The sequence below is a fragment of the Mus musculus genome, chromosome 10 (genome assembly GCF_000001635.26).
Source record: "Mus musculus strain C57BL/6J chromosome 10, GRCm38.p6 C57BL/6J".
Taxonomy (NCBI): domain Eukaryota; kingdom Metazoa; phylum Chordata; class Mammalia; order Rodentia; family Muridae; genus Mus; species Mus musculus.
In genome coordinates, this window is record NC_000076.6 from 21,375,559 (window position 1) to 21,403,514 (window position 27,956).

At 44.7% G+C, this 27,956-nt stretch overlaps 1 protein-coding gene across 1 annotated transcript; it reads left to right on the forward strand.

Annotated features, from left to right (window-relative positions):
- Window positions 1–1,741: 1,741 nt before the first annotated feature.
- Aldh8a1 (aldehyde dehydrogenase 8 family, member A1) lies at window positions 1,742–21,020 on the forward strand. The gene is made up of 7 exons (NM_178713.4): window positions 1,742–1,920; window positions 5,272–5,419; window positions 6,734–6,889; window positions 9,078–9,227; window positions 13,510–13,766; window positions 16,009–16,170; window positions 19,830–21,020. The coding sequence occupies exons 1-7, from the start codon at window positions 1,783–1,785 to the stop codon at window positions 20,280–20,282; spliced, it is 1,464 nt and encodes a 487-aa protein (NP_848828.1). The 5' UTR covers window positions 1,742–1,782; the 3' UTR covers window positions 20,283–21,020.
- The last annotated feature ends 6,936 nt before the right edge of the window (window positions 21,021–27,956 follow it).

A 27,956-nucleotide genomic window follows, 5' to 3' on the forward strand; every position in this document is an offset into this window, starting at 1 on the left:
CATTTGTTTTTTCTTGGAAAGCAGAAGGAGATGAAATTCCAATCTTAAAGAAAAGCTCAAAGGAACAAGCACAGAAGTTTCATAGGGCCGTAAGGGACAGAGGGAGTGGGAGGCAGCCCCCGTAGTTCTGTTCTGTTTCTAGCCGGAAGCAGTGGTAGCCTGCTGGCCAGTGTGAGAGGGTGAATTCTGCCTTTTGGCCTGCAGGGACCTTAGGGAATGGCGTGTTGGCTGGCAGGCCGAGGAAACAGAGTTCAGGGCAGGTGCTGCCATTGGAGGAGTCAGCTCCATAGGAGCCCTGTTGTGGGGCTGGGGGACGGACAGAGAGTAGAGGCAAGATTTGGAGAGTGTAGCTCAGAGTCAAAGGAGGAGGGGGAAGAAGCTGGCCAGGAGGGAGGGAGAGAGGGAGGGAGGGAAAGACAGAGACAGGGAGGGAGGAGATTCATGGTCAGTAAGAAATTGAAGATGCTCTCTTTACATTTTAAACATTCTACAAGGTAGAAATACAGAGAATGGAAACACAGCAATACAGCAGCCAAAACATTTCCACAACTGGTGAAAGACAAAGCCAGTGGTAGAAAAGCAGCCTCTTCCAGTCACGGTTAAGAACAAATTCTCACCAAATGCACTGTGGTGAAAATGGGACGCCAAAGACGACAGACAGCCGTCAGTAGGTGGAGACGTGAAGTACAGGAAGGATGGGGAGATAGCAACATGGAGAACAGAAGGAACAAGACCTTCAGAGGGTTACTTGCAAAATACAAAACAAGCGCTATGATGCACAAGAGAGTTTGGTTATCCATGGAGCCTCAGCAGAGTGAACGGTGGTGTGTCCTGTCCTCTCAGAGGCCATGTGCTGGTCTGTTCAGCTGTGACAGAATAACTGAAAATCGATCACTTGAGAGAACCTGAATTCTTGTTGTTCTGGAGACTGGGAAGCCCATGATGTTGGTGTGAGGAGATTGTGTATGGTAAATATCCCCTGCCTCTGCCACTTCCTCACCAGGCAGGGCAGCTGTGCTCCTGCGGCAGAAGGCACAAATGACCCATAGCCTGTTTCGAAGGCACCACCGAGGCCGTGAGCAGCACCTTAACTCCAGGAGTGCCCACTTAAACACTGCCACTGGAGGGTTAAACGTGCCCGAATTCTGAGCGTTCAAACCACGGCATTGCCGGGTAGTGAAGACGGCTCCCTTGCTCCTGTGGCCAGTCCCTACAGGGACATGGATGCATCCTCCTGAGATGGACTCACAGGCTGTTAGGTGTAAATGTAGCTAAAGTTTCTTCTCATTTCCTGTCAGTACTTGAGTGTTCATGTGTGACCTTGGCCACATTGTGTAACCTTCCAGAGGCTCAATGCCTTCCCTAGAAAGGAGGAAGTAAGGATTGCTGCATGGGACAATATTCTGTGGAGCCAATTTTCTTTATGCTTTGCACTTCGTGTTTAAACAGTGGGCACTTATGGTGCAGTGCCGATAAAATCATCTCACACACACACACACACACACACACACACACAGTTGATATGAAAGGACAATCTGAAGACATTGTACATATGTAACTTGATGTTAGTTTAATGCAGTGCCCATTTCTCAGAATGGACCATGAGTTGCCTTCAAGAACCATCCGAGTTTGGAATCAGGAAAGTTCTGAAGCGCAGCGGGTCTCCTCCTCCCAGGTTCGGATATGCAAATGAGGACACTGGGCCTGGGGGTGAGATGAGGGTGTCCAAAGTCCTGAGGGCAGTCACAGAGGGCTGCTGTACACAGAGGGCACTTTCCTAACATGGCTGGAAAAAGGGAACTTTTGATGTTGGAGAACTTTATAGGTGGGAAGTTTTTACCCTGTAACTCATATATAGATTCTTACGATCCATCAACAGGGGAAGTTTATTGCAAAGTTCCAAACAGTGGGAAAGAAGAGGTAAGTCTATTCACTTGGGAAACTAAAACGTATTTACTGTGTTGACAAATTGTAGACAACCATTTTCTAAAACTAAAGGGGAGAGGATGAAGGAAAATGTAGCATTTTATAAGGTAGTTTATCATATGAATGGACTGGTCTGAGCTGGAATGGCTCTGAGTTTACTATGTTCAAGAGAAAGTTGTTAGCTGTGGGAACAGTGGTTTTAATGTTTGTAATTCTCAGACAGATTGTAATAGTTATAGAGAACTCTTACGATATGAAATGCATCCTTCTCTCTACAAAGTGCCCACTGGCTCCATGGGTTTATAAAAATAAATCTTGAAAACTTAAATTGGGAACAAAACAAAAGCCCAGTACTTTATTTTAGACCATCATCTGATAGTTCCTCATATCTCTGAGAATACCCAGTCTAATAAAGCCAGTTATTTGAGTAATGAAGCTGAAAATTAAACTCTCATGTCATTTCATTAAACTTAACAACTTAAAAAATGAGGGTTCATGTCCCTTTCTCTTTCCTTTTTCTTTCTTTTCTAGTTATGAAGAATTAAGTCACTTGGGGAATTTTGTAAAATGCTTGAGATATATTTAATGTTATGAATTATTGCACTGAGAATAAAAAATGTTTGGTGTGCTGAGTGACTGATGTGTGTGTGGTTACCAAATGCAAACCGCCCATTGTTTATTCTTTTCAAGGCACAAACAACTCGATTATAATATAATTCCAATCTTCCTATATAAATATATCTTATATGCCAAGTTTTTTCTTCAAAAATTCAACTTTTTTTCTTCACTGGTAAATTTTAAATCTGTCTTCTAGAGGAAAAAAACAACTTTAGACTCTGTACTAAAGTTTAAGAATATTGGGTAACTTGTTAGTTACATTGTAACCAGCAATTTTGCTTGCTTCCAATGACCCAAACTGCATGAGACCAAGGCTTCTCTTCTCCATCTCCTGGTGTTTCCAAAGTGAGGAGATGCAGGTGGAGTGTGGTACCGGCTGGCACTTCTTCAGGAAATAGAATAAAACATATTTGCTTTTGCTTTTCCAGTAATATGTATGTTTTATTTTCTCAGCAATCCAGTTTGCAAATATTTTGGGTTCCACAAAAGCTGTGTCTTTGTTGATTTTACAAGATATGTGCCGAATTTTGGGCCTGTGTGAGTGTGTGTGTGTGTGTGTGTGTGCGTGCTTGCTCGAGCGCGCTTGCTTGCATGCAGTGCAAACTGAGATAGTACAACCTGTAGACTTAATCTGAACCATACAGGAGGGCAGAAAAGCACTCAGATGCATTCTGAGTGCATCACGTTTTGGCCACAAGAGGGCATCTGCTTATTTACCCTGGGAGCCCCACACTCCCGTTCCAACAGAAGCCTCTATCATGGGTAGGGCGAGGAAACTTATGCTATAACAGTGGTTCTCAGCCTGTGGGTCAAGACTCTGATGGAGGTCAAAAAGATCTTTTCACAGGGGTTCAGCACTTGGGGTGTAGAGTTAGGAGATGAGCTAGTCACTTCAAGTGCCAGGGACAGCCGTAGGACGTGATCACACAGTGAAGACTTGACTTTATAAACTGTCAGCTCTTAATTAAGAGCTTTGGAAGTTTGACACATCTAGACAACTTTCCTATCCCACACTAGATAAAAAAACAATATGTTCTTTGGGAAATGATTGAGAATTCTCCTCTTTTAAAATTAAAATCACTCTTTCCAAATTACTTGAAGGCTGCATTTTAGATGCCTTGGTAAAGATTGTGCGTGCTCCTCTTCCTGACCCCCAGCTCCTGTCTATGGATTTGACTCTGAGTTTGCAAGTTGAGCATCTGACCTACCTTAGAACTACATGCTGCTGGTGTGGCAGTGTGTGTGTGTGTGTGTGTGTGTGTGTGTGTGTGTGTGTGTAGTGGCTGCCTCTCAATCAATCCCTTTGAGATGTAGCCTCAGCCCCTCCTAGATCCCCATTCAGCCCAACTGGCTCAGGCCATAGTTGCTTTCTCTGTAAAAGGAAAAGCTGCCCGGGTGAAGGCAGCGGGCTGCACTTTTGTCAGCTCTGCAGCTCTCTCGGTGGTGGAGCAGCTGTAGCTTGCTCCATTTAGTGCAAAGAAGGATGCAGCTAGCATGTGTCTGCCACAGCTGGCTGGCTACCCTTCACCCAGCAAAGGAGAGCTGGTCACTTGCACTATCACTGCTACAGACACCTTTTATTTTAATGGCATGAAAATAAAATGTTCATTTCTCTGGGATAAATTCTGGGGAGGGTGTTACTGACTAGCAGGGCAGTGGGTGGGGGGAGGGTGTGTGTGTGTGTGTGTGTGTGTGTGTGTGTGTGTGTGTGTGGCTGCCTAAGAGGTTTGGCACTGTCCTGCTCTGCCAGAGGGCCCCACCTTTCTCATTCCCACCAGTAATGGATGGGAGGTCTCCTTTCTTAGCATCCTTCCCAGTATTTGAGATTGCCAGGTTTTTGTTTTGTTCCCCCCCCCCCCACTTCTTTTTGTGGTTCTGGGGAATCAAACCGAAGGCATTGGGCATGCTAGGAAAATGCCACTGAACCGCACTAGCAGCCCAGAACACAGTGGCGGCTAAGACTGGACATCGTCTCCTGTTCGTATTCACCATGCTCATACATCATCATTTTGTGAAATACCTTTTGTCTGTTCCCCAATTAAATTGCTGGTGCCTCTGCTGTTGTGCACTGAATGCGGCCACTCAGAATCACGTGTCAGCTCTCTGATGTACAGGTATTTTTCCCTAGGACCACAGGCTACCCCTTGAAACAGTCATCCTGCCTATGCACAGTCAGCGGAGCCATGTGAACAGTTGTTCTGCTACCCTTAAGATCCTCCATTCCATCCCTGGCACCCAGGCTGGCTTGCTCACAGGAGCTGGGGTCATTCTCTGGCTTGTCGTTGTACTGCTAGAAGTTCATGCTAGAGTTTGGTCCAGTCTCTCGGTACAGTGGCGTGTGCGCCAGCCTGCTACTGGCTCTGAGACGACATCCCTAAGAGAATCCGTGGAAAGGAAGAAAGGTTTGGCATATGCTTTCCCCTGGTCAGCTGCCCATCACTTAGAGCCCATGGTGGCTGTGACTCAGAACTCAGATGGCTGGATTTGCCTGAGGACAGTGGGAGGCAGACAACAAACACCCCTTCCTTTGTTTTTAATCCTATTTGTTGGTTCCACGAGCACTGCCGTGTCGTCTATTTTGTATGTAGTTTTAGCACTAGAACATGTTGAATCCTTGAAATTGAGCAGAATGGTCATCAGGTTTGAAGTGAGCCACGGACTTTGAATGCTGCTAGTCCCTCAGAAACCACAGTGCTAACGTGACCATCTCTGTTTTGCTCCTCAAAGATTGAAGCTGCCGTGGAGGCTGCCAGAGAGGCCTTCCCTGCCTGGTCATCCCGGAGTCCCCAGGAACGTTCTCTCGTCCTGAACAGGCTGGCTGATGTACTGGAGCAGTCTCTGGAGGAGTTAGCTCAGGCAGAATCTAAAGACCAAGGTGACGGGCATCTCTGGCAGGGTCTGTCTGCCCTCCAAGATCTTTCACCAACAGGGGTTGGGTTTGAGCACAGGTGTGTCTTACCAGATGCTTATGAAAGCTGGCTCCCTGAACCCCCATTCCAGTTTGTCAAATAATCTCTGCCTTTTACTGAAATGGATCGCACTTGAGGCAAGTTGGTCATGTCATCCTGTCTGAGGTGCCCAGGCAGCTTACACGCTTGCTTCTCAAGGCAATAGCAGAGATGGAGGCGAAAGCATGAGAAGAAGGCCAAGTCTTGTGGCTGATATGCTCTGCCCCACTGCAATAAGTCAGGGGCTGATCCCAAAGCGACATGGTGGGAGAATACACTCTGCCTATTTGGTGGAAGGAGCTACAAGAGTCTACAGCAAAGTATGGACTGGGGAGACAGGAGGACCTAGGGGTGGCCATGCAATCCACTGCTCTAGTCAGAGGTTCCCGAGTACAGACAGTGTGAAGAGCAGCTTGGCTTCTGTTGTGTTTCAGCATTTCAGCCCACATTTTCTCTCCCTCCCAAAGGACAGAGGGATAGCGTGGATACCCATTAATTTCATAATGTCTTTAGGAAAAGTCATGCAGTATTGAAATATGCCTGCCATTAGCCAACCTAAAGTTAGGAATCCGGTGACAGGCCCTTAGAGCAGATTTCTTCAAAGTCCGTGTGGTGATGCTTGCCTGACATCACATTGCTCAGGTTGCTGAGGCAGGAGGATTGTAAATCCTGGCAGCCAGGCTTACAGTGATAGCCTGACTCCCCTTCCCACTCTCCCCACACCTGACCCACACAAAGGAAAGAAGAAAAAAGGAAAGGAAAGGAAAGGAAAGGAAAGGAAAGGTCAATTTTTCTTTTTTTCGTGTTCTTGTGTGGGTGGTTGTATTTCATCACTGAGGGTCACCTGGGAGAAGCTCAAGAAAGGACCCTCCTACTCCATGCGGAACCCAGCATCCTGTGCTGTGTTCTCAACCGGGCCTTTTGATGGCTTCTGTGTGTTTGGAGGCTGTTTAAGGACACACACAGTCATTTTCCAACCCCGTCGTTTCAAAGCTGCTAACGCCCGTGTGTGTGGAACGGTGGCATCTGGTACATTCATGATGAAAGCTTGAGGTGTTCACAGAGACGATCTAGCTCTATTTTAAACCCACCTCCACCTCAACCTCACGCCCAAATATTTCATCACTCGATCCATGCAAGTGCGGTGAAGAAGTGCCTCGGGCGGGCTGGTATTGAGCGTAGGGTCAGACGACTCCACGTGAAACACACAGGCAGCATTTTATGTTGTTCATTTTCCACAGGGAAAACCCTCACGCTGGCAAGGACCATGGACATTCCTCGGTCTGTTCTGAACTTCCGGTTCTTCGCTTCCTCCAACCTGCACCACGTATCGGAGTGCACACAGATGAGCCACCTGGGCTGTATGCATTACACCGTTCGCACCCCGGTGGGAATTGGTAGGTGGCATCCAAAGAGAACCTGTATCAGAAAGTTCGGAAAATTCTAGGCACTGACTACTAGGGGCCAGACTAAGGAAACACAAGGGGTCGGTTTTTCTACTTTTGCTGAAAATTCGTTGGCTTTAAAAATGAATCTAGTTCATTCTCAATGTGTCAAAGTCTCCCTTTTGCAGAAACTTCATCCTGGGAGATCATAGCAGGAGGGCATGTCGGGAGTGCTTTCTTGCTTGTAAACAGAATAAGAAAACATCAAATCCAGACAGTGCCACTGTTTAGGCGTCAGGGTTGCATTCTCTGCACACTTCAGAACTCTGAAAACTGGGACGTTCGTTCTCTTTCATATTTATATGATTCATTAAGATAAGAAATTTGAGTAAATTAGTAAGCTAGGGGAGGCAGGAAGATCAGAAGTACCAGGTTATCTATCCTTGGCTGCATAGTGAGTCTGGAGTCAGCCTGGACGACACAAGACCCTGTCTTAAAAAAAAAAAAAAAAAAGAACCCAATAAATAAGTATGTGGCCCTTCAAGTAAGGTCAGTTGTCTAGTAAATAAGCGTTAACCAAGTTATTATTTTATTTGCCTCATCCTTTAAGTGTCTGAAATGACTAAGTATAATCAGTAGATGTCGCTGGTGTCCTTTAAGCGCCCGAAATGGCTAAATCTAATCAGTAGATATTGCTGTTGTCTTTTAAGTGTCCGAAATAACTATAATCAGCAGATGTCGCTATTTCCCCTGGGAAGAAACACCACCTTTCTTCTCAAATATTCAGATTACAAAAAGAAAGCAAATGAAACATTTCACTCTCTTGATTCTCTGAACCTGCTAGAAATTATTTCCCAAGGCATCATGGGAAGTTTTAATTTACTAAGAAGCATCTGAACATGTTTTGTTGTGAATATATTTTGTTACTCTGAAAGACCAGATTTTTCTTTGGGAAATCTAGTATAATAAAATATACTTATTTCCACAGGGCAAAAATATAAAATAGAATAAATCTATTTTTCAAATCATAAGGGAGACCTCATATTTGTGTAGGCTAAGGATAGAAACTGGACACTTTGAGAATATTTCATAGAGGGGGCTGAGAGATAACTCAGTGATTAAGAGTGCTGGCTGTTCTTCTAGAGGTGCTGAATTCAATACCCAGTAACCACATGGCAGCTCACAACCATCTGTAATGGGATCCGATGCCCCTTCTGGTACACAAGTGTACATGCAGATACAGCACTCATATACATTAAATAAATAAATAAATCTTTTTAAAAATACTTCAGTGAGATACATTCAGCCATTTCCAACTTGTGGTTCAAGATAGCTGTGAATGGGCATAATATACAAAATTGTAAGTTATTTATAACATCATGAGATCCTTTGGGTCATTTGGGGGAGGGGGCTCAAGACAGGGTTTCTTTGTATAGCTCCGGCTGTCCTGTAGACCAGGCTAGCCTCGAACTCAGAAATCCACTTGCCTCTGCCTCCCAAGTGCTGAGATTAAAGGCGTGTGCCACCACTGCCTGGCCCCTTTGGGTCATTTTAAAGTAAACTGATTGCCTGGTTCTTGAGTATAAACTTGGTAGATCATAATTTTGTGTCACAAAGTCCAAAGATTGCTATATTGGATTTTATTTTCGACCTCCTCAATTGCCAGGGAGGATTTTCTAGTCTGTATGTCAGAGTCCATCAACGTAACCATTGGCCAGTCCCTAGTCGAATAGTCACAATTATTTTGTGCCTGTTGAATGCATAATTCAGCAATGTCTGAGCTTTAATGTCTTAGTGTCAGGAGGCTAGAGACAGAGGTGGGGGAGCCCAGCAGAAAACAGCAGCTAAACAGCTTAATTCTGCCCTGTGAGAAGGCTTTCTTTAAAAAGGAAAGATCAGGCTACAGGTTTCAATATGCATTCTATTCCGAACACATTGGCAAGCTACTGGCAGCCTTCAGCCCTGCAGTTCATATTGTCTTGGCTCCTAATTATAACTGTAGCTTATGAAGAGGATAGAAAATGTATCGACTTTGCTGTTGTATGGGGTGAATTGCTTGCAAGGTGTTTGAGAATAACTTGCCAGGTTGGCTTAAAGTGAAGTTTGGGTTTTCTGAGCAGGACAGAATTGTGTGAGGAATGCCACCCAGCTGTCTGTCTCTGAGGCAGATGAGAACTGTGCTTTTCTTCTTACCCTGTAGCTGGTTTGATCAGCCCTTGGAATTTACCACTCTACCTGCTGACCTGGAAGATAGCTCCGGCCATCGCTGCTGGGAATACCGTGATAGCCAAGCCCAGTGAGATGACTTCTGTGACTGCCTGGATGTTTTGTAAACTCTTGGATAAAGCAGGTAACAGGATGTGGGGACAGGGAGAAGACTCAGAGCGAGGGCACACTTGTTAGAAGCAATCTTCACCCAAAGCTAAATTGACTCCAGTGCTGTCTTGCCATTTTGTAAGCCTGATACTTCCTAGGTATGCCTTCATCCACAGCAGGGTTCTCTTCTATTAACCCCATAGGGGTGTCACCATGGAACAGCATCACCCCATAGGCTGAGAGCATTGTAGTAAATATTGCAGGCTTAGAGGTCACATCAAAGGCACCGACTAGTTCAAGATAGTATCATCAAGTCACTTGAAATTTAAGTTTGAGCTACCAGTCAGCCTTGGAAGTTGGGTATTCCTAGAGTTAGTGTAGTGGAACTATGCTTAATAGATTCAGCCATTTTCAAGAGGTTTAAATATCCATCCCCAGTTTCTTCCTGTTTTGGAACCACACAGAAGTGGATGGGACAGAACTTCTTATCAGTACCCACCATTTGCTCCCCATCCGCTCTCAGCTAACGGTCTAATGTCCACACCTAGGTGGACTTCCTGGTTTCAGGTGGGATATAACTCTTCATTGAGAAGCCTGATGTTGCCCTGGTATTTAAACCCCAGCAAGTGATGCTTCTGTCAGCATCTTCAGCTTATGAACCCATACAGCTAGGATGGAAAAGATGCCTTGGTAGTGGGGAAGGACTTATCAGCCTTCTGTCTGTGTCAGCGTGTGGTGTGCCTACTGCCTTTTGACACAGGGGAGGCACTGCTGGGTGCTTCTGCCTCCACAGAATGGAATGTGCAGCAAGGATAACTCTTTCTCTCTCTTTCTCCCTCCCTCTCTCTCTCTCTCTCTCTCTCTCTCTCTCTCTCTCTCTCTCTCTCTCTCTCTGTGTGTGTGTGTGTGTGTGTGTGTGTGTCTCCCTCCCTCATCATAAGGATTTTCCATTTTCTGTGGTTTGCTTACCATTGCTTTCATTTCCTAGTCATCACTACAAGGCAACCTCCTCTTCTCCCTGGGCTGGCAGCACCCAGTTTTTCCCCTAATGAACACCACACTGCTGCTCAAACTGCCCTTGGTTATACATTGGGATTGGATTGATGTGTGAGTCATACATATGAAATTCTACTTTTCTACACCGCAGGAGAAACCTTGAAGGGCGTGAGTGTGAAGGGTAAATCAAAGTGGCAGTACATCCTGGGTGTTTACTCGTGTAGCCTTGAGCGTTTCTACAAACGTGATCAATCGTCCTGCAGAACAAAGCCATGAAGAAGCAGGCAGCAAATATCTCTCTGGGAATTCCAAATCTCCTTGTTTTCTTAAGGCACCACATCTTACTCCTGGAGAGATTTTACAGCCTTTCCCATGAGTTTTTAACCTGCTCCATTAAGTTTAAAATTCTTTCACCTTTTCATTAAGCCTTAGTTCTTAAAAGGCTTCATTCTGGTGGGTTCATGTATTCCTGTATTATCTGCTAGCCACTTAACCTGGTTTTATTTTGTAATTTCTGCGTGCCAACTAAACTGTTCTTCTCTTGTAACCAGAATCTCTTACAAGCTTAGAGGGCAGATACCTGTGCAAACATTTTGTTTCTGCTGCCTCTTAGCACGCTGTCATCAGAACTCAAGGAGTCAGGATGATAACGCATGTGGGAATCAGATGCTCTGTGGAATGAGCTCGCTGCTCTGTGCTGACACATACACAGTGTTCCCGTGTTTTCTCTCAGCTTCTGTTAGAACATCACAGTAAGCATTAGACACAACTCAGTTCATTTTACCATTCAGAATTTATTAATATTACCCGACCCCCCTTATAACTTTACTCTCCTGTCTACCCAATGATATGGCTTGCCGCTGGAGCTCAGGGCCTCAAGGGATTGTGGGAAGCATGGCCTTGCTTTTGCCCTGCCAGTGGCTGTCCTTCTAGAATCCTCTTTGTTCTGAGGACCGAGTTCTTCTACATGGTACATAGAGCTCTTCTGTCTGTAAATATGAACCAATATTAACCTAAACTAGACTCAATAAACTCATACAGTGAATATAGAGGCTGAGGGCTTAGGTGTGACACTGACAGATTCATCACAACATTGACATCCCACCTGTCTGTCTCCTCCTTTAAGGAGCTGCTTGGTGGTGGTGGCATGGGGCTCAGGGGTCTTCACCATCCCCTCAAGGTGACCAGGCTTATGGTGCGGCTCAGTAGAAGTGAGTTCTGGATAATACTGGGTTGTTAATGTGAAAGCACCATTTATACTTTAAGGTCACATTCTTGAAGATTTGGTTTGATTTGAAGAGAGATGCCTAACTGGGGAACGGGGAGGAGACAGGAGCTGCCAGGCTGTTCCAAAAGCTTCTCACACAGGATTTCTGCACCTGCTCTAGTCGCCTGAGGAAACAGAGGGACCTCCTAGATGCAAACACAACGTGACCATGTCAGGCTTCTCCATTTCTAAACTTGTTTCTGTGTGGATGCTGACCGCTAAGCACAGGTCTATGTGGATGCTGACTGCTAAGCACAGGTCGGTGCACTCAGCCCCTAACATTTGTTAACTTGCTCTGACCAGACTGCTGATTGTCATTTAGCTTTACTTTGCCACATTTCTCAATATAATCAATAATAAGTAGTAAGTAATAATAATCAATAGTAAGTACCTTACAGGGTTGTGAGGCCAGAAACCCATTTGTAATCTCCCCTTATAAGGGAGGGATGTGTTTCCAGATTGTGAGTAGACACCTGAAACTGTGGATGGCTTTGGTCTCTCTGTGTGCCTTTTTTTAATATATGCATATATACCTATGGTAAAGTTTAATTTATAAATTGGGCATTATGAAAAATTAATAATAGAATAGAAAAGGCCTAACAATGTACTATAATAAAACATGATGTGCAAGTGGCCATTTTCTTCAAATGAAAAGACAAATATTTCAGATGATAAGTGACTTTGGGTAATGGAAACCATAGAAAACAGAGGATGACCACACATTGCTTGTAGCAATAGCTATGCTCACAAAGCAGCCACTGTGTGTCAGCATTTACTGATGGCTCACGGCATACCACGGGGAAGAAAATTCAGATAGTTCATCTGCACGTGGTGCCCAAGTGTAGAGGAGTAAATTCATGGTTGGGGAGCTATCTTAGTAAGTTACGTGCTTATCTCAGAGCAAGAGGATCTGAATTCAGTCTGTACAGCCCAGGGGACAGAGCCAGGTGTGGAGGTACACACACAGGAGAAATCCGGGTGCCGGGAACAGGGGATCAGTGTGTGCGTGCATGCGTGCATGTGTGCATGTGTGCATGCCTGTTGATCTCATGCTTAGAGGCAGCCAGTGTAGCTCACTGCAGAAGCTCAGGCTAATGAGAGGCTCTGTCTCCAAAAGGATGTCTTCTGAGGTATGCACTGAGCCTCTCGATACATGTGCATTCACATGAATACACACTCAGACACATTTGCACACACATAGGTATCCACATGCATTCACATGAATACATACTCAGACATATGTGCACACACATGTGTATCCACATGCATTACATGAATACACATTTAGACACATGCATACACATATGTACACACATGCATTCACATAAATACACACTCAGACACATGTACACACACATGTGCAGTCACATGAATACATAGACACATGGAAATAACACATATGCACATACCCTAAAGAATTTAATCCTGAAAACAGGTATTCATGTAAATTTGGGTCTAAAGGGTCTTGCAGTAGAATAGATTGAGGCACTGTTTTTTGTATGGTCTTGGTATTTGTCACTTGATCTTGGTTGCAGCAATGCTGTATATAACCAAGGGCACAGGATCTTGAGTCAAAATCACCCCCTCTGGGAAGCCTACTCTTGCTTCTCTCAGCTAGGAGAGTTGATCTCTTCACATTTCTGCAGATTCAAATATCTACTTACTTAACATGGTCACCTTGGTCTACAACTTCTGGGTATCAAGTTGGAGCCAGTCCCCGCTCTACATGAGGTTTGATCTGCCCAATGGTACTTCTACATCAGCCCCAAAGGCTTAGTCAGTGTCAGAGTTTCTTAGAATGTCCCCACTCTGCATCTTTCCAGGCCAAAGCACCCAGAAAACCCCAGCAGGTGGATTCTATAAGCAGAGGTGACTTTGTAGATTGGCTTTGTTATTAACTTGAGCTTGTCATAAAACCTCCAGATGCAGTCACACAAGCCCACCCCACCCCCACGTACCAGCTTTTGGACTCCCGGAGGAGAGTCTGCACGCCACTTCCGGTATCCTGGTAACCCTGGAAGAATTCCTACCACTGGTTTCATTTCCCATCCAGGTGTCCCACCAGGTGTGATCAACATTGTGTTTGGAACAGGGCCGAGGGTTGGTGAAGCCCTTGTGTCTCACCCCGAGGTACCCTTGATCTCGTTCACTGGGAGCCAGCCCACAGCTGAACGGATTACCCAGCTCAGTGCCCCCCACTGCAAGAAGCTTTCCCTGGAGCTGGGAGGCAAGAATCCTGCTATCATCTTTGAGGATGCCAACCTGGAGGAGTGTATCCCGGCAACCGTTAGGTCCAGCTTTGCTAACCAGGTATGAGTCCCGCTTACTACGGCCCTGTCCGGTTGGATCTATTTTATCACAGTGCAAAGCCCAGGGGGTTGGCCGTGGTCTGTTATTTTTCTAAAAGTGGAATCAATGACAGAGCTACTCTGGCAGGGGGGAGCGCCTGGTATGGTCATGGAGCCTTCCCGTCAAGTTCCTCATCTTAAGTCACACAACTTTTATTCAGTGCCAGCATGGTGGAACCATCGACTTCGTTACTCCCGGCCGGCCGCTGCGTTTATTTATTCACGCAGCTGCCTGCTCTTCCCTGCCGTCAAGCATTAGACTGACAGTAGATTTTCTTCTCTCCCAGAACTATTCCTGATGCCTGCACAAGTTCCCATTCCCTGTCACATTCTGAGCTTGGAGTGACAGAGAACTTCAGGACATCTTTGCATCTCCTATTATTATCACATCAGAGGTGTTTCTGTGGTTCTTCAAAGGCACAGCCTCTTCGAGGATTAAGAACACTAGACCAGATTAACTGAACAGCAGCTTCCCACAGATGGGAACAAGGCCTCTATTTCTTTACCTTTATAATCAATTGAACAATGCCACGTTCCAAAGGGCTTCTGTGAATGATTAGTAAGAAACGTGGCTTTTAATTAATATTTTCATGAAAATTGAAATGACGGTCATTTCCTTTACCATAATTCCCAAAGAAGAGGGCGAGAAATGTATTGTTTGGGTATTGATAGACAAGTCCGTGTTATAACACAAATGATTTAATCATCAAACTGAGCAGATATCAGTAAACCACTACTAACTGTACCAGGGCTTCAGGACAGCGAGAGGGACAAACTCTGAGAACTGAAGTGAACGAAACTCAGCTGACACATTGTGTAAGGTAGCCATATGCTAAGCAAGGAGATGTTCATCTACCAGGATTCTTTTAGGATTTGGGTTGGCCCATCAGACCTTTCTTTGGGGGATGATGTTTTAAGGTATAAATGAAATAAAAGGGATGTTCAAGCCAAGATGGATTTTAAGCAAACTATCAATCTTGCTTTGTTTGCTTAGCTGATTGATGAGTTCCAGACAGAACATATTTTTCTTAATTGAAGATAATTGGTTTCGAGCGAGGTAGGGGTGAACTCCCAGCGTGGCCTTGAGCGTATATTAATTCAAAACTCCATTTTCTAATCATGGACTGAGAATACTCACACACCACAAAGCTTTCATGGAGAAAATATCCAAATCAGGGCCTGCAATGGCATGGAGATTCGGTGCATGAGGCTTTCTTGGGAGTCATCGTTTCTGAGCTCAGTGTGACCTACATTTTCCTAGCACTAAATGATGAAATTGGTTAGAACTATTCTCTCCACCACATCCTTCTTTTGCGAAAGGAACTTATGCAAATGAATCCAGCAGGTGTTTGCCCATCTTCCAAGTCACACAGGCAGATGGTTCTCATAGTTGTCCTGTTGGAGAAAGAATTCATTATCTCAGAACATTAACTGCTTGTTTTGGACATTAAGCCTTTGTATAAATACCAAGATAATTAGAATCGTTCTGTTGCCTAGGATTACTGTGAACATTAAATATAGATGTGATGAAATGTTATCAATATCTGTGCATCCATACACATTTGCAGTTTGCTTTGAAATGTTTAGATGTGGTTCATAAACTACTTAATGTTATATTTAAATGGCAGTTAGGATTATTTTTCTCTCCAAAACCTAGCAGGACCTTTCCCCCGGGCATTCAGCATATGTTTATATGCCTAGTGGGCATCAGGATTGAACATACACAGCATGAAGTCTTGATCCGCCCTCTCTCTCCACCCACTGGAAAAGTGTCTCTTCTCTTTGTCCCCTTTTCCTTTCCCACAGAAAAGTATTCCATCCAAAGTGGAACAGGGCCCAAAGCTGGGATCAACCCTGTTATGTCTTTCTCTTTTCCCTCATGTTAACCACAAGTCCCTTCAAATAGGCACTCTGTAAATATTCCCCATGAATTTTTTTCATTGAAATTCTTAATTTTATCATTTGCCTAATGTTCTTCTATTGTTTTGATAACTCTGTGAAGTCATATGGTGTAGTGAACGTTTATTTGTTTTTTGTCTGTCTTCCTGTGAGATTATGTGTTCTGTGTGGTAGGGACTAGTTCTGTTGACAGCTGGATCTCATTGCCTGGACCAGTGCCTGGTACACGGCAGGTGATCAAAACCATGCAGGCATCTATCCGTGAAGAATGTCCCCAACGTCATCATTTTCTTCACTTTTGACAGGGGGAGATTTGCCTTTGTACCAGTAGAATCTTTGTCCAGAGAAGCATCTACAGTGAATTTCTGAAGAGGTTTGTGGAAGCTACCAGAAAGTGGAAAGTTGGTGTTCCTTCTGACCCATCAGCCAACATGGGTGCTCTGATAAGCAAAGCACATTTGGAGAAAGTAAGTGGATCTCTGCCATCTACACTCCGGAAAGTTCTTAATTAAAGAGAAACGTAGAGGCTTTGTGTGGTGGCTCACACCTTTGACCCCAGCATTCAGGAGGCAGAGGCAGGTGGAGCTCTGTGAGTTCAAGGCTAGCCTGGTCTACATAGTGAGTTTTAGAATAGCCAGAGCTACATAGTGAGACCCTGTCTCAAAAACAAAACAAACAAACAAACAAAAAACAAAACAAACAAACAAAAACAAGAGAGATATGTAGAGAGAGACAGAGAAGGAAAGAGGGAGAGAAGCAGAAATGGGGTGGGGGTGGAACTCAGGTCTTGGAAAAGTCACTCAGAGGGATTAGGTCTGAATTTGGATTCTAGGACCCACGTTGAGAAGCTCCAAATGCTTGTAACTCTAGCTCCTAGGGATCAACACCTGCTCCTGACATCCATGGGCACACTCACCTGCACACACACACGTGTACACATGCACAAGTAAATAGAATAAGTCAATTCTTAAAGAGAAACTCAGTGTAAGCAGAATACTATGTATCAGACCTTGAGATATTATTACTTTTGAGAAATTATCGGGTGTGGGAAACTTTCTCGTGTGCTTGATCCTATTCTCCCCATCCATAAGCAAATGGTTCCTCTTGAAAGAGAGCTTGCCAGCCTAGCCTAACTACACTGCCCGGAGCTCCCCCAAGTCTCCAGTGCCTACTTTTTCTCACCTTTCTTGTTTGACATTTGTTTGAATGTGTGAGAGTTTTGCCTGCAGGTGGGCCTGTATGCTGTGGATATGCATGTAGCCCAAGGAGGTCAGAAGAAGGCACTGGATAGTAGACATGGTAGTGAGCCATTACGTGGGTGCTGGGAACTGACTCCAGGTCCTTGTCCAGATCCTTGGCCAGGGTCACATGCTCCTGACCACCGAGCCGTCTCTCTAGCTCACTCCATGATTCTTAACACTGCCTAATGCATAGTGTGCACTTCTTCTCTTACTGACCATCTCCCCCTGAGCAGAAAGTAGTCAGGTTTATGTACTGTTGTATCCTGAGACTTTAGAAAATCACCATAAATACAGCAGTTGTCAGTATTCATTGGAAGAATCATGGTGACACTATATTCTGGGTTTCAGAACTGTGTTCAGAACATTAAACTCAAGGTACCTAGTTTCTTTAAAAAAATTCTCTTTGGTGCTTGGCTGAAAGTACTTGGAACTGGGTCTAAACATATAGGTTCTGGACATCTCCCTTGCTGGCATGAATCAGCATAGACTCCAAATGGAAAACAAACTCCATTACCCAGTCTCTGTTCAGAAAAGTACTTGCGTCATTGACTCTGAGTCACTGGGTTAGCTTATGGCATAATTTATTTTACATTATAATCAGCTACACTACATTACCTACATTTGTTTTTAGAGTATAATCAGTAATAAGACTGAAAATTAGAGATTTCTATTTCTTCTTCTTCTTTTCTTCTCCTCCTCCTCCTCCTTCTCCTCTTCCTTCTCCTTCTCCCTCTCTTTCTCCTCCTTCCTTCTCCCCTTCCTTTCTCCTTCTCCTCCTCCTCCTTCTTCTTCCTCTTCTTCTTCCTCTTCCTACTCCTCCTTCTCCCCTCCTCCTCCTCCTTCTTCCTCCTCCTCTTCTTCTTCCCTTATTAAGTCTTTGAGGAATTCACATAATGTATTTTGATCAGATTCACCATGCCCCCAATTCCTCCAAGTTCCATCCCCATTCCATACCCACCCAAATTTGTTTCAGGTTTTACCACATCAAGTCCTGTGTATCGCCTGTGTATTCTTGGGTGTATGGATGTCCACTGGAATGTGGCCAATCTCTCCAAGCAGCTATCAGCTACCTACAGCTACTCCGCTAAGGGAGGGACCTCATGCCTACTTCTCTCTCAATGCTGACATTTTATCTGTCTTGAGCTTGTGCAGGTCTTTTGTATGCTGTCACAGTTGCTGTGAGTTCATATGTGCAGTTGCCTTATGCCATCCAGAAAACACTATTTCTGTGTGGCCATCCACTGGTTCTGCCTTTCATAGTCTTTCTGCTCCCTTCTTTTGCAAAGATCCCCAAGGAGATGGTGTGATAGAGATGTCCCATTTATGGCTTAGTACTCTTCAGTTTCTTTTCTTCTCTTTTTATTAGATATTTTCTTTATCCATATTTCAAATGTTATTCCCTTTCCTGGTTTCCCTTCTGACAACCCCTATCCCATCCCCCCTTCCCCTCTCACCATCCCACCCACTCCCCCTTCCCTGTCCTGGCATTCCCCTACACTGGGGCATTGAGCCTTCTCAGGACCAAGGGTCTCTCCTCCCATTGATGTCCAACCAAAGAGTACACATGGAAGGACCCATGGCTCCAGCTGCATATGTAGCAGATGACAGCCTTGTACTCACTCTTCAGTTTCTTATTCTCTGCACCTTGACGAGTTGTGGATCTATGTGTTAATTATCATCATCTTAGGGGGTAAAAAGCTTTTCTGATGAGGGTTGAGAAATCTACTAATCTATGGTATAACAATAAATCATTAAGAGTCAGTTTAATATTGTGTTATGTCTCCTTAACAAAATAATAGTTGTAGATTGTCCTCTAGGGCCCATGGCCTGTTGAGTCACAGATTCTTGACGCCTGATAATGGTACCAGATAAGGATTCCTTTTTTTTTTTTTTTTTTTTTTTTTTTTGTGGAGCAGACCTTAAATCCAACCAGAAGACCTTAAATCCATCCAATTTATGGATCCCATGATATTTATGCTAATACTGCACCAATGGACATATCTGTCTGTGTACACCATTATTGTAGCTTGCAGGGTTCACATCCAGATAATTGTGATAACTATCTTTTTCCTCTTGAAATGTGCATAGTACCTTCCATGACTATGAAAGCTAGTCAGTAGGGATGATATTTGCACATCAATGACAGCTTCATTCCTCCATGTTCTGTGATTCAAGTATGTGATGTTTTCAGTAACATCATGTTCTAGAGGGTAAGCAAGAGCAAAGGCAATAGTCTGTAATATGAGAACTCGCTGGCTAATAGCTCTAATAGGTGTAATCCATTCCTGGCACTGGATGTTTTACTTGTTAGCCTGGGGTGTCTAATAAGGGCATTGCCACCCTATTATAGGGCATATTCCAACTTCTTACAATGAAAACACTTCTGTCCCTTGCAAAACGCTTGCGCACACACACACACACACACACACAGATATACACATGCACAACTCACACACGGGTGCACGCACACACACACATGCACAGAGTTTTGCACCTAACTACAGGATATGCCTGAATGTGAATTAAGCTTTGTTGTTTACTAGTTGCATGGATCCTATTATACTTTTGGAGGCACATTGATAAGGTGAACAACTTGGGGATGAAAAAAACCCGTAGAGTTACAAGTGACATACATAAAATCACTTACATTAGTGCCTGGTACTGAGGCATGAAATAATCTGCAACCTTTCCCAGGAGGGCTGAATATGCAAACTCTGGTGGAAACTGGTCTGCCTCAAGCTTTGCTCTCGTGGTAAGATAACCCCAAATCCCTTAGCATTGACCTTACATTGCCTTTTGATCATTGGAAAATATTGATTTTCCTGCTGATGTGTGTGAAACACCCAACGGTAAGAGGTTTATAATTATGGTTTTCACTCCCCCAGGTCAGAAGTTATGTCTTGAAAGCTCAGACTGAGGGTGCCCGGATTCTCTGTGGTGAGGGTGTGGACCAGCTGAGCCTTCCACTCAGGAACCAGGCAGGCTACTTCATGCTTCCCACGGTGATAACAGACATTAAGGATGAGTCCCGCTGCATGACGGAAGAGATCTTTGGTCCAGTGACGTGTGTTGTTCCGTTTGATAGTGAAGAGGAAGTGATTACGAGAGCTAACAGTGTTAGATACGGGCTGGCAGCCACAGTGTGGTCCAAGGATGTGGGGCGCATCCACAGGGTAGCTAAGAAGCTTCAGTCGGGGCTGGTCTGGACCAACTGCTGGCTCATCAGGGAGCTGAACCTGCCCTTTGGAGGGATGAAGAGCTCTGGAATAGGAAGAGAAGGAGCCAAGGACTCATATGACTTCTTTACTGAAATAAAAACCATTACCATTAAATACTGATCATCCTACAGCTGCTGTGGTTGACGCCTGCCAGCAGAGAATCGCTTGTCAGTGCAGTCAACAGAGATCCTAGGACATGTTCAGTCATGCCGCTGCTTGCCAGGAGACTGGCTCTCAATGACCACTGATGGTATTTTTACCAGCTTGTGAAGGAAAAAAAAAAGGCAGTTTTTATGAATTTTTGAAAATCTGCCCAAATCAGGTGTTTTTATTTGCAAATACACAGCAAAAACAAAACAAAGGCCTGGGAGATGACTCAGTGGGTAGCGTGCTTGCTGTATGAGCACAAGACCCTGAGCTCAGATCCCAGCATCAGTGCAAAAGACTGACCTGGTGGTATATAACACAACACACACACACACACCACCACCACCACCACCAGCAGCGACAACAACAACAACAACAACAACAACAACAACAAGCCTGAAGAGAAACAACGCACCATCAATTTCTCCCTTGACAAAGCTTTGAAGATGAGCCTCTCAGCCCCATAGCCACTACCCAACTTTGACTGCTAATTGCCTGAGCCCTTCATATCGGGAAGTGATGGTTGTCCGAAGAGCTTGTGAGCGTCACACACGATAGATCTTACTAAATATGTCTGATACAAGTAAGGGAAAACAAGGTAGTTATTATTTTTTAGAGGTTAACTCAGAACACAAAACATAGTCTGGTCCATTTTCATTGTCAAGTCTAGTCAACTCTGATTCTTCAAAGAAGCAATAAATTGTTCAGCAGTATGGCATATGCCTTGAGCAGTCCATTACTCGCCTTACCCTCATTCTCTTAAAAGTACACTTTTTACTAATAAAAGTACATCTAATGCCCCATTGCCCATATCCTCTGAATACAGTGTGGAAAATGTTGAAGTTTACAGAAGTCCCATGGCAGCTTCAGGGCTACACAGAAGGTATGGGGCACAGGTGGGATTAGAACCTCAGATTCCACAGCTCAGGATTTCTGACAGCCTCACTGCTGCCATGGGCTCCGCTCCAGAAGGGGAGAGGCACTGTGATCCCAGCACACATTGTTCCGGGTCTCTTTTCCCTTTCTGGTCTCCCACCTTGCCTTTCCTCTCTCATTGGTCCCATCGCACTTGAGTGAGGGAGATGTACAACGGCTGTGCAGCTAGGAGCCCCCTCCAGCTCTCGCCGCTTCCCACAGATTCAAACTATTGATTTGCCGTCTGATTCCTGGTTGGCTGGTTCCTGAAGGCCCCAAGATCAATTAGTCCCTCCTGAACTCTGAATATATTCCACGATGCCTGGCACCACCGAAGGGGCCCAGAATGAGCTTGCAGAAGAGAATGCAACGCTTTGGTTGCATAGTGTGAGGCAGGCTTTGCGGGGATATCAAGATTGAACTTCTTGAGTTTTCTTTGGTAAATTTTCTCATGTACAAATGCTGAGAAATTCCAACTGCCCTTTTGAAGAGCTAGCGATGGCTTTGGGCTCTATTGGTTCCTAGCTTTTACATCCTCTCCTTTCTCCTCCCTTGTTAATTTCTTGTCTGTCTGCCACCCACAACCTGTGTTAGCTCAGTCCAAGACCAATTCTTGAGTATTAGCAGAAAAGACTTCAGTAGCCCTAGTCTTTGGCAATTGCTATCTGTGTGGTAGATATTGATCAGCTGGCTAGTTGGACTGGGGAGAGACCAGAGGTTCATAGCTCTGGATTCTTCCTTGTCTTACTGACAAGAAATGGGTCGCTAATGACAACCACAGAGGAGTCAAGAAAGGAACATTTAATGCACATTTAAAAAAGTTATACCTTTAACTAGCAAAACCCTTAATATAGTAATGTAACCTAGAAAAAAATGGAGGTAAAACATAGACGTAGCAGGCTCGGGAAAGTATGCTAGGGTACAGACCCTTACTTGAAGTTCATACAGTCAGACGTACACCTGTAAGTGATCAATCAACACCCATGGAAGGAGTTACAGAGACAAAGTTCGGAGCAGAGACTGAAGGCATGACCATCCAGAGGCTGCTCCACCTGGGGATCTATCCCATAAACAACCACCAAACCCAGACACTATTGCGGATGCCAACAAGAGCTTGCTGACAGGAGCCTGATAAAGCTGTCTCCTGACAGGCTCTGCCAGTGCCTGACAAATACAGAAGTGGATGCTCACATCCATCCTTTGGACTGAGCACAGGGTCCCCAATGAAGGAGCTAGAGAAAGTACCTGTTTTAGTCAGGGTTTCTATTCCTGCACAAACATCATGACCAAGAAGCAAGTTGGGGAGGAAAGGGTTTATTCAGCTTACACTTCCATAGTGCTGTTCATCACCAAGGAAGTCAGGACTGGAACTCAAGCAGGGCAGGAAGCAGGAGCTGATGCAGAGGCCATGGAGGGATGTTCCTTACTGGCTTGCTCCCCTGGCTTGCTCAGCCTGCTCTCTTATAGAACCAAGATTACCAGCCCAGAGATGGTCCCACCCACAAGGGGCCTTTCCCCCTTGATCACTAATTGAGAAAATGCCTTACAGTTGGATCTCATGGAGGCATTTCCTCAACAAAGCTCCTTTCTCTGTGATAACTCCAGCTGTGTCAAATTGACACAAAACTAGCCAGTACAATACCCAAGGAGCTGAAGGGGTTTGCAGCCCCATAGGAGGAACAACAATATGAACTAACCAGTAACCCCAGAGCTCCTGGGACTAAACCACCAAAAAAAAAAAAACACATGGTGGGACTCATGGCCCTAGCTGCATATGTAACAGAGAATGGCCTAGTCGGTCATCAATGGGAGGAGAGGTCCTAGGTCTGTGAAGGTTCTATGCCCCAGTATAGGGGAATGCCAGGGCCAGGAAGCCAGAGTGGGTGGGTTGGGGAGCAGGGAGAGGGGGGAAGGCTTTTCGGAGGGGAAACTAGAAAAGTAGATAACATTTGAAATGTAAATAAAGAAAATATCTAATAATAATAATAATAATAATAATAAGGAGGAGGAGGTGGAGGAGGAGGAAGAGGAGGGGGAGGAGGAGAAGGAAAGGAGAAGGAGAAGAGAAGGAGAAGGAGGAGGAGGAGAAGGAGGAGAAGGAGAAGGAGAAGGAGAAGGAGAAGGAGAAGGAGAAGGAGAAGGAGAAGGAGAAGGAGAAGGAGAAGGAGAAGGAGAAGAAGAAGAAGAAGAAGAAGAAGAAGAAGAAGAAGAAGAAGAAGAAGAAGAAGAAGAAGAAGAAGAAGAAAGAAAGAAGAAGCATATTTCTGATTGCAGCTGGCCATGCGTCATGTGACAATGATTTGCCTAACCTTGCCTGTTGTCGGAAGATGAGCCATCTCTATGAATGTGATGACGGGTTTCTCATCCCACACCTCCTCCCATCCCTCCTCCACACGGCTCAGTCCACTCTTATCCATGAAGAAGCCATTATTCTCCAATCTCATAATTGCATTTCATTCCAGCGTGACTCAACAATCTCCCCCAGAGCTTTGGAAATTACTCACTGGAATATTAAGGACTGGCTAAATAAAGAGAATGAATCATAACAAATCAGATTGCCAGAGATCTTGAGGCCCCTTTCCCCTCCCTTAGATGAACAATGAGATGCCAACGAAGTTACCTGCTTGCTAAGAATCTTAACAGCAAAAGGGGTTTGTAGGTAGTGCTTGGTATAGAATGCACAGGACGCCCAGAAATACACACACATAGAGGTGTTAAAGGCTTTCTGAGGACAACAAAAAAGTCATCTCGAATTCTGAGAAGTATTTGAGTTCTCAGCCCATATCCTAAGCAGCTGGCCTCTGTCCCCACGGAAGATGAGTTATGAAGGCAAAATTTATTCTTAATCATAGCTTCTGGAATTGAATTTACGTCTAAAACAAGAACAACTTCTCTCTAATGCTTGCAGTTCAGAGAAGTGAATGACAGGAGAGAGCAGAAACCTGTTTGTGGAGGACTCCTCGGCTGGTGGTCTCTGTGTTGGGGCAGTTGGGCCTCTGGGTGGAAAGCAGACAGTCTGTAATTGTTAGGGTAGCCGGTGAGCTGTGGGCTCGGCAGGTCCAGGCGCCTGCTGCGTGTGTGGGGGAGCAGGTCCTGGGAGGGACACACGGCTCTCTAGATTCATCATCCCGTTATGAGTTTACATGTGGGGTCACATTGACTGCCTCTGGAAGCAAGAGCAGGAGCTCATGAATTTCCAAGCAGGGAGTATTTGCTTTTCATGTATCATCCTTAAGAAATCAAAGTGTGCAAGAATCACAGAGATAGGCCAGAATGTTGATCAACGCAGTTACTTCTTTGGAGGGATATTTTTGGACTTTTTTTCTAATCCTAAAAGCTCAGTAAGCTACATCCTTTGGAAGTCCTCTTTGCATTGGGGGGATGCGGTCTCCTGCTTATTAGTGATAAGCACTAAATATCAGTGCTGGGGGGTTATTTATAGCTCTGGGTTTCTGGGGCCACTGGCTCTGACTTGGGCTCAGTGAATGGTTTGTGTTCAGGCCAAGTTCTGTCATCAGTGACGATATGATAAGGTCTCTGAGGCTGCTGCCTCCGTGGAAGTGACACTAAAATGCTTGCTGGGATTTTACTCTGAGACGACTGACCTTCCTTCCCTCTGCTGCCCGACCTGGCATCGTCCTCTGCTGTCCCATATAAAGGAGAAAGTCTGCGTCTCCTGGACTTAGTTTGGAGCAAGGGTCCTCTGGATATATTTAGTGCATCCTAATCTCCAGCAAGACCAACTCCCTGAATGTTAAAGTTAGAAATAATTAGACAAGAAAACCCCTTCTCTGGAGTTCATGTGACTGTTGAAATGACAAGGAGAGGAAACTGCTTGGGGTCAGACTCCCCACTCCCTCTGAACCTTTGGCCTGTATTGTTTCAAGACAGACTATGACATCCCCCATGGCGTGATAAGGCAAGTGTGGCTCTTTCTGCCTTTGTATATACTGTTCACTAAGAATTTCTGTAAGAAGCCAAGGCCTGAGCTTCAGACTCCCAAGTGCATGCAGCAATGAAGGGACTGTACATTCCTTTACCCCCATTTGCTGCAGAAAATGCATCTTTTTGTCTCTGCACATACAGTTTGGAGACTGGTTTAATACTGGCAGTAATGCAAAGCTTTTTATATCCTGTGCTGACTGCTTGAGACCCAGCCATAGAGAAAGCAACATTTCTTTGCCATATTTCAAAAGTTTTTACAGTGTCTCCTGCCTTTTATCTCTTTTCTTTTCTTTCTTCGGTTTATATAATTTGAAATATGCTAAAGCATAATTTTTGAGCTTCTGAAATGGTGTCCTAAAAATGGGTTCCACCACTCTGTTCTCCACAGAGTGCACCTTCCCTGAAAAGGGGGGGTTCATATTGGATCTTTGTCAAGATTGCTTTTATAGCTATAGGTCTGAGCTCATTGTCTTTGACATATATATATATTTGCTGTACTGAATTGCATAAAAAAATCAGATTCACTGTATGAAGTGTCATTCATTGTCCTGGAGAAAGCACACACTTGACTATAAAGCTGAGAGCAAGCTTCTCACTGATTTCCAAGGACATCCCAGACATCCAGCTAGAGAGAATAATTCAGCCAGGGTCCCGGCTCATCAGACTGCACAATGGATGCCAGAGGCCAGCTGCTTGGCAGAAGACAGAGGTCTGAATCCTGGGGGATGGAAGTTCTCAGGGAGGTGTGGCCTGGCCTCACCCTCTGCATAAGTGCACTGTATACAGGAGTTAATTAAGTGTGACCCTCTACTGTACCCCCTCGGGGGGGGCCCTTCTTCAAGGCGTGGCTCAGAGGCTATGATCTCCATCACTACTGCAATATAAGTCCTTGTAAGTGTGTAATGGTCACGTGATGGGAGTAAGAGAAGAAGCAAACACTCTATAGTTTCAGACAGAAGAGAGGGAGTAGGTACTGTAAGTCAGTGCAGTAAGGGAAAGGCTATAGAGACTATTAAAGCCAGATTAGCATTTTGGAGGAATTTCAAAACCAAAAAGGGACTTGCGTGTCTTGGGATTAAATTCATTAAAACAATGAATTCCTTCCATAAAATGAAGTCTTCTAGTAAGATGATCTGGTCACAGAGAAAGGAGATAAGAGCCTGGGCCAGCAAGTTTGTTATTCTCTAGTCCCAAAAGGATGCAGTGGTGACTTGTTGTGCATGATCTACAGGAATGTAAACTTGGTTTTCACTGTATTTGTTTGGGGGCAGGGAGGGAAAGCTTTCGTTGTGTCTTCTTAATATCTTCAGCTGAGCCTGGCAAATGAAACCTAGTGAGGATAGATTAAGAACAAAAGGCATTTTGAAATTTAATTTTATATGCATGGGGATTCTACAAAAAGATAGAGAGAAGGGAATAGGTGGGGGAGGAGGGAAAGAAGGAGGGAGGGAGGGAGGGAGGGAGGGAGGGAGGGAGGAAGAAAGGAAGGAAGGAAGGAAGGAAGGAAGGAAGGAAGGAAGGAAGGAAGGAAGGAAGGAAGGACTAAAGGAGTATTTAAACTTCTGAGCTAACCATTTTAACAACTGGTGATAAATTGTGGAGAAATGGCCAAGGGAAGGAGAGATGGTTGGCAGTAAATATGGGAGGTATTTATGAGGAATGAGTGGTAGCAATTTATTCCATGAGGTCTGTTTATGCAGACACACTGGACTTCCCTGTCTGTTGATAGCTACCCTCCTCTTCCTGGTATGGGAGGCGAGGTGACTCTTCACAAGATAGCTAAGGTCTTTCTTTGAAGTCCACAGGGGAAGGCAGAGGGGCCCTCTTCTGCTGGCTTGCACTCGAAGTAATTCTTACGCCAAAGTAATACATTTTAGAGAAGCATATTCTGAGTATATCTCTTCATAAAGAATAAAGCACACAGACAACAAAGTCTATGAAGAAACATTTGGAGTACTAAGGTAATATATTCTGAGGACCAAACAGGCCTGGTTAGGGAGCCAGTGACGTGGGTGCTCTGGGTAAGCAAGAAGGCCTTCTCAGCTTCTACAGTCGAGGACACCTCATGAACACAATGAAGCACAATCGTAGTCTGAACCTCCCATTCCTGATTCCAAGCTTAGCCTAGAACTGAAACGAACAAAGAGTGCCCCTGGATAGGGTGAGCTAACACACTAAGCTGTGTCCACATATCGAGACAGTGGCAGGGAAGTTCTGTGTGGCGTACCGTGGAAGTGGACGTATTCTCTCCTCTGTAGAACCAGGTGCTTCTAGTCACAATTATATCTGGGAGAAATCTTTTCAGTAATGTCTCAGGGCAGAGATTTTATCCAGGTTTTAATTTTTTTTTACTGCATTGTGGTGTCAAGATTCCACTGGACTGTTCTGGGTGCCCGTTGCATACTTAGAGGATTCATCAATGGAGACCGGAAGGGATGTAGATTCGATGACCGCTCACTTCACAGAACTTTTTATATGAGGGAGAATGAAAGACCACTGAAAGATAAAATATAAAACAGGCTGCTAGTTACTGTAAACTGGCATTTGCCTTCTGAAGAAATATTCGAGAGGTCTGAAACCCTCCCGAGGCTTAGTTGACTACTGGAAGGAAGCACTCAGGAACACTGGGAAGACAGATGTGTTCGAGAATGTTTTCAAGTCTTTTCTGAAGGCCGAGTCTACGCTTCAGGAATTACCACCTGACAAAAGATGTCTTTAAAAATAACAGTTATTTTTTATTGTGTCTCCTATATGCATCCTTAGAAAAAGGCCAAGTCCTCTGATGCA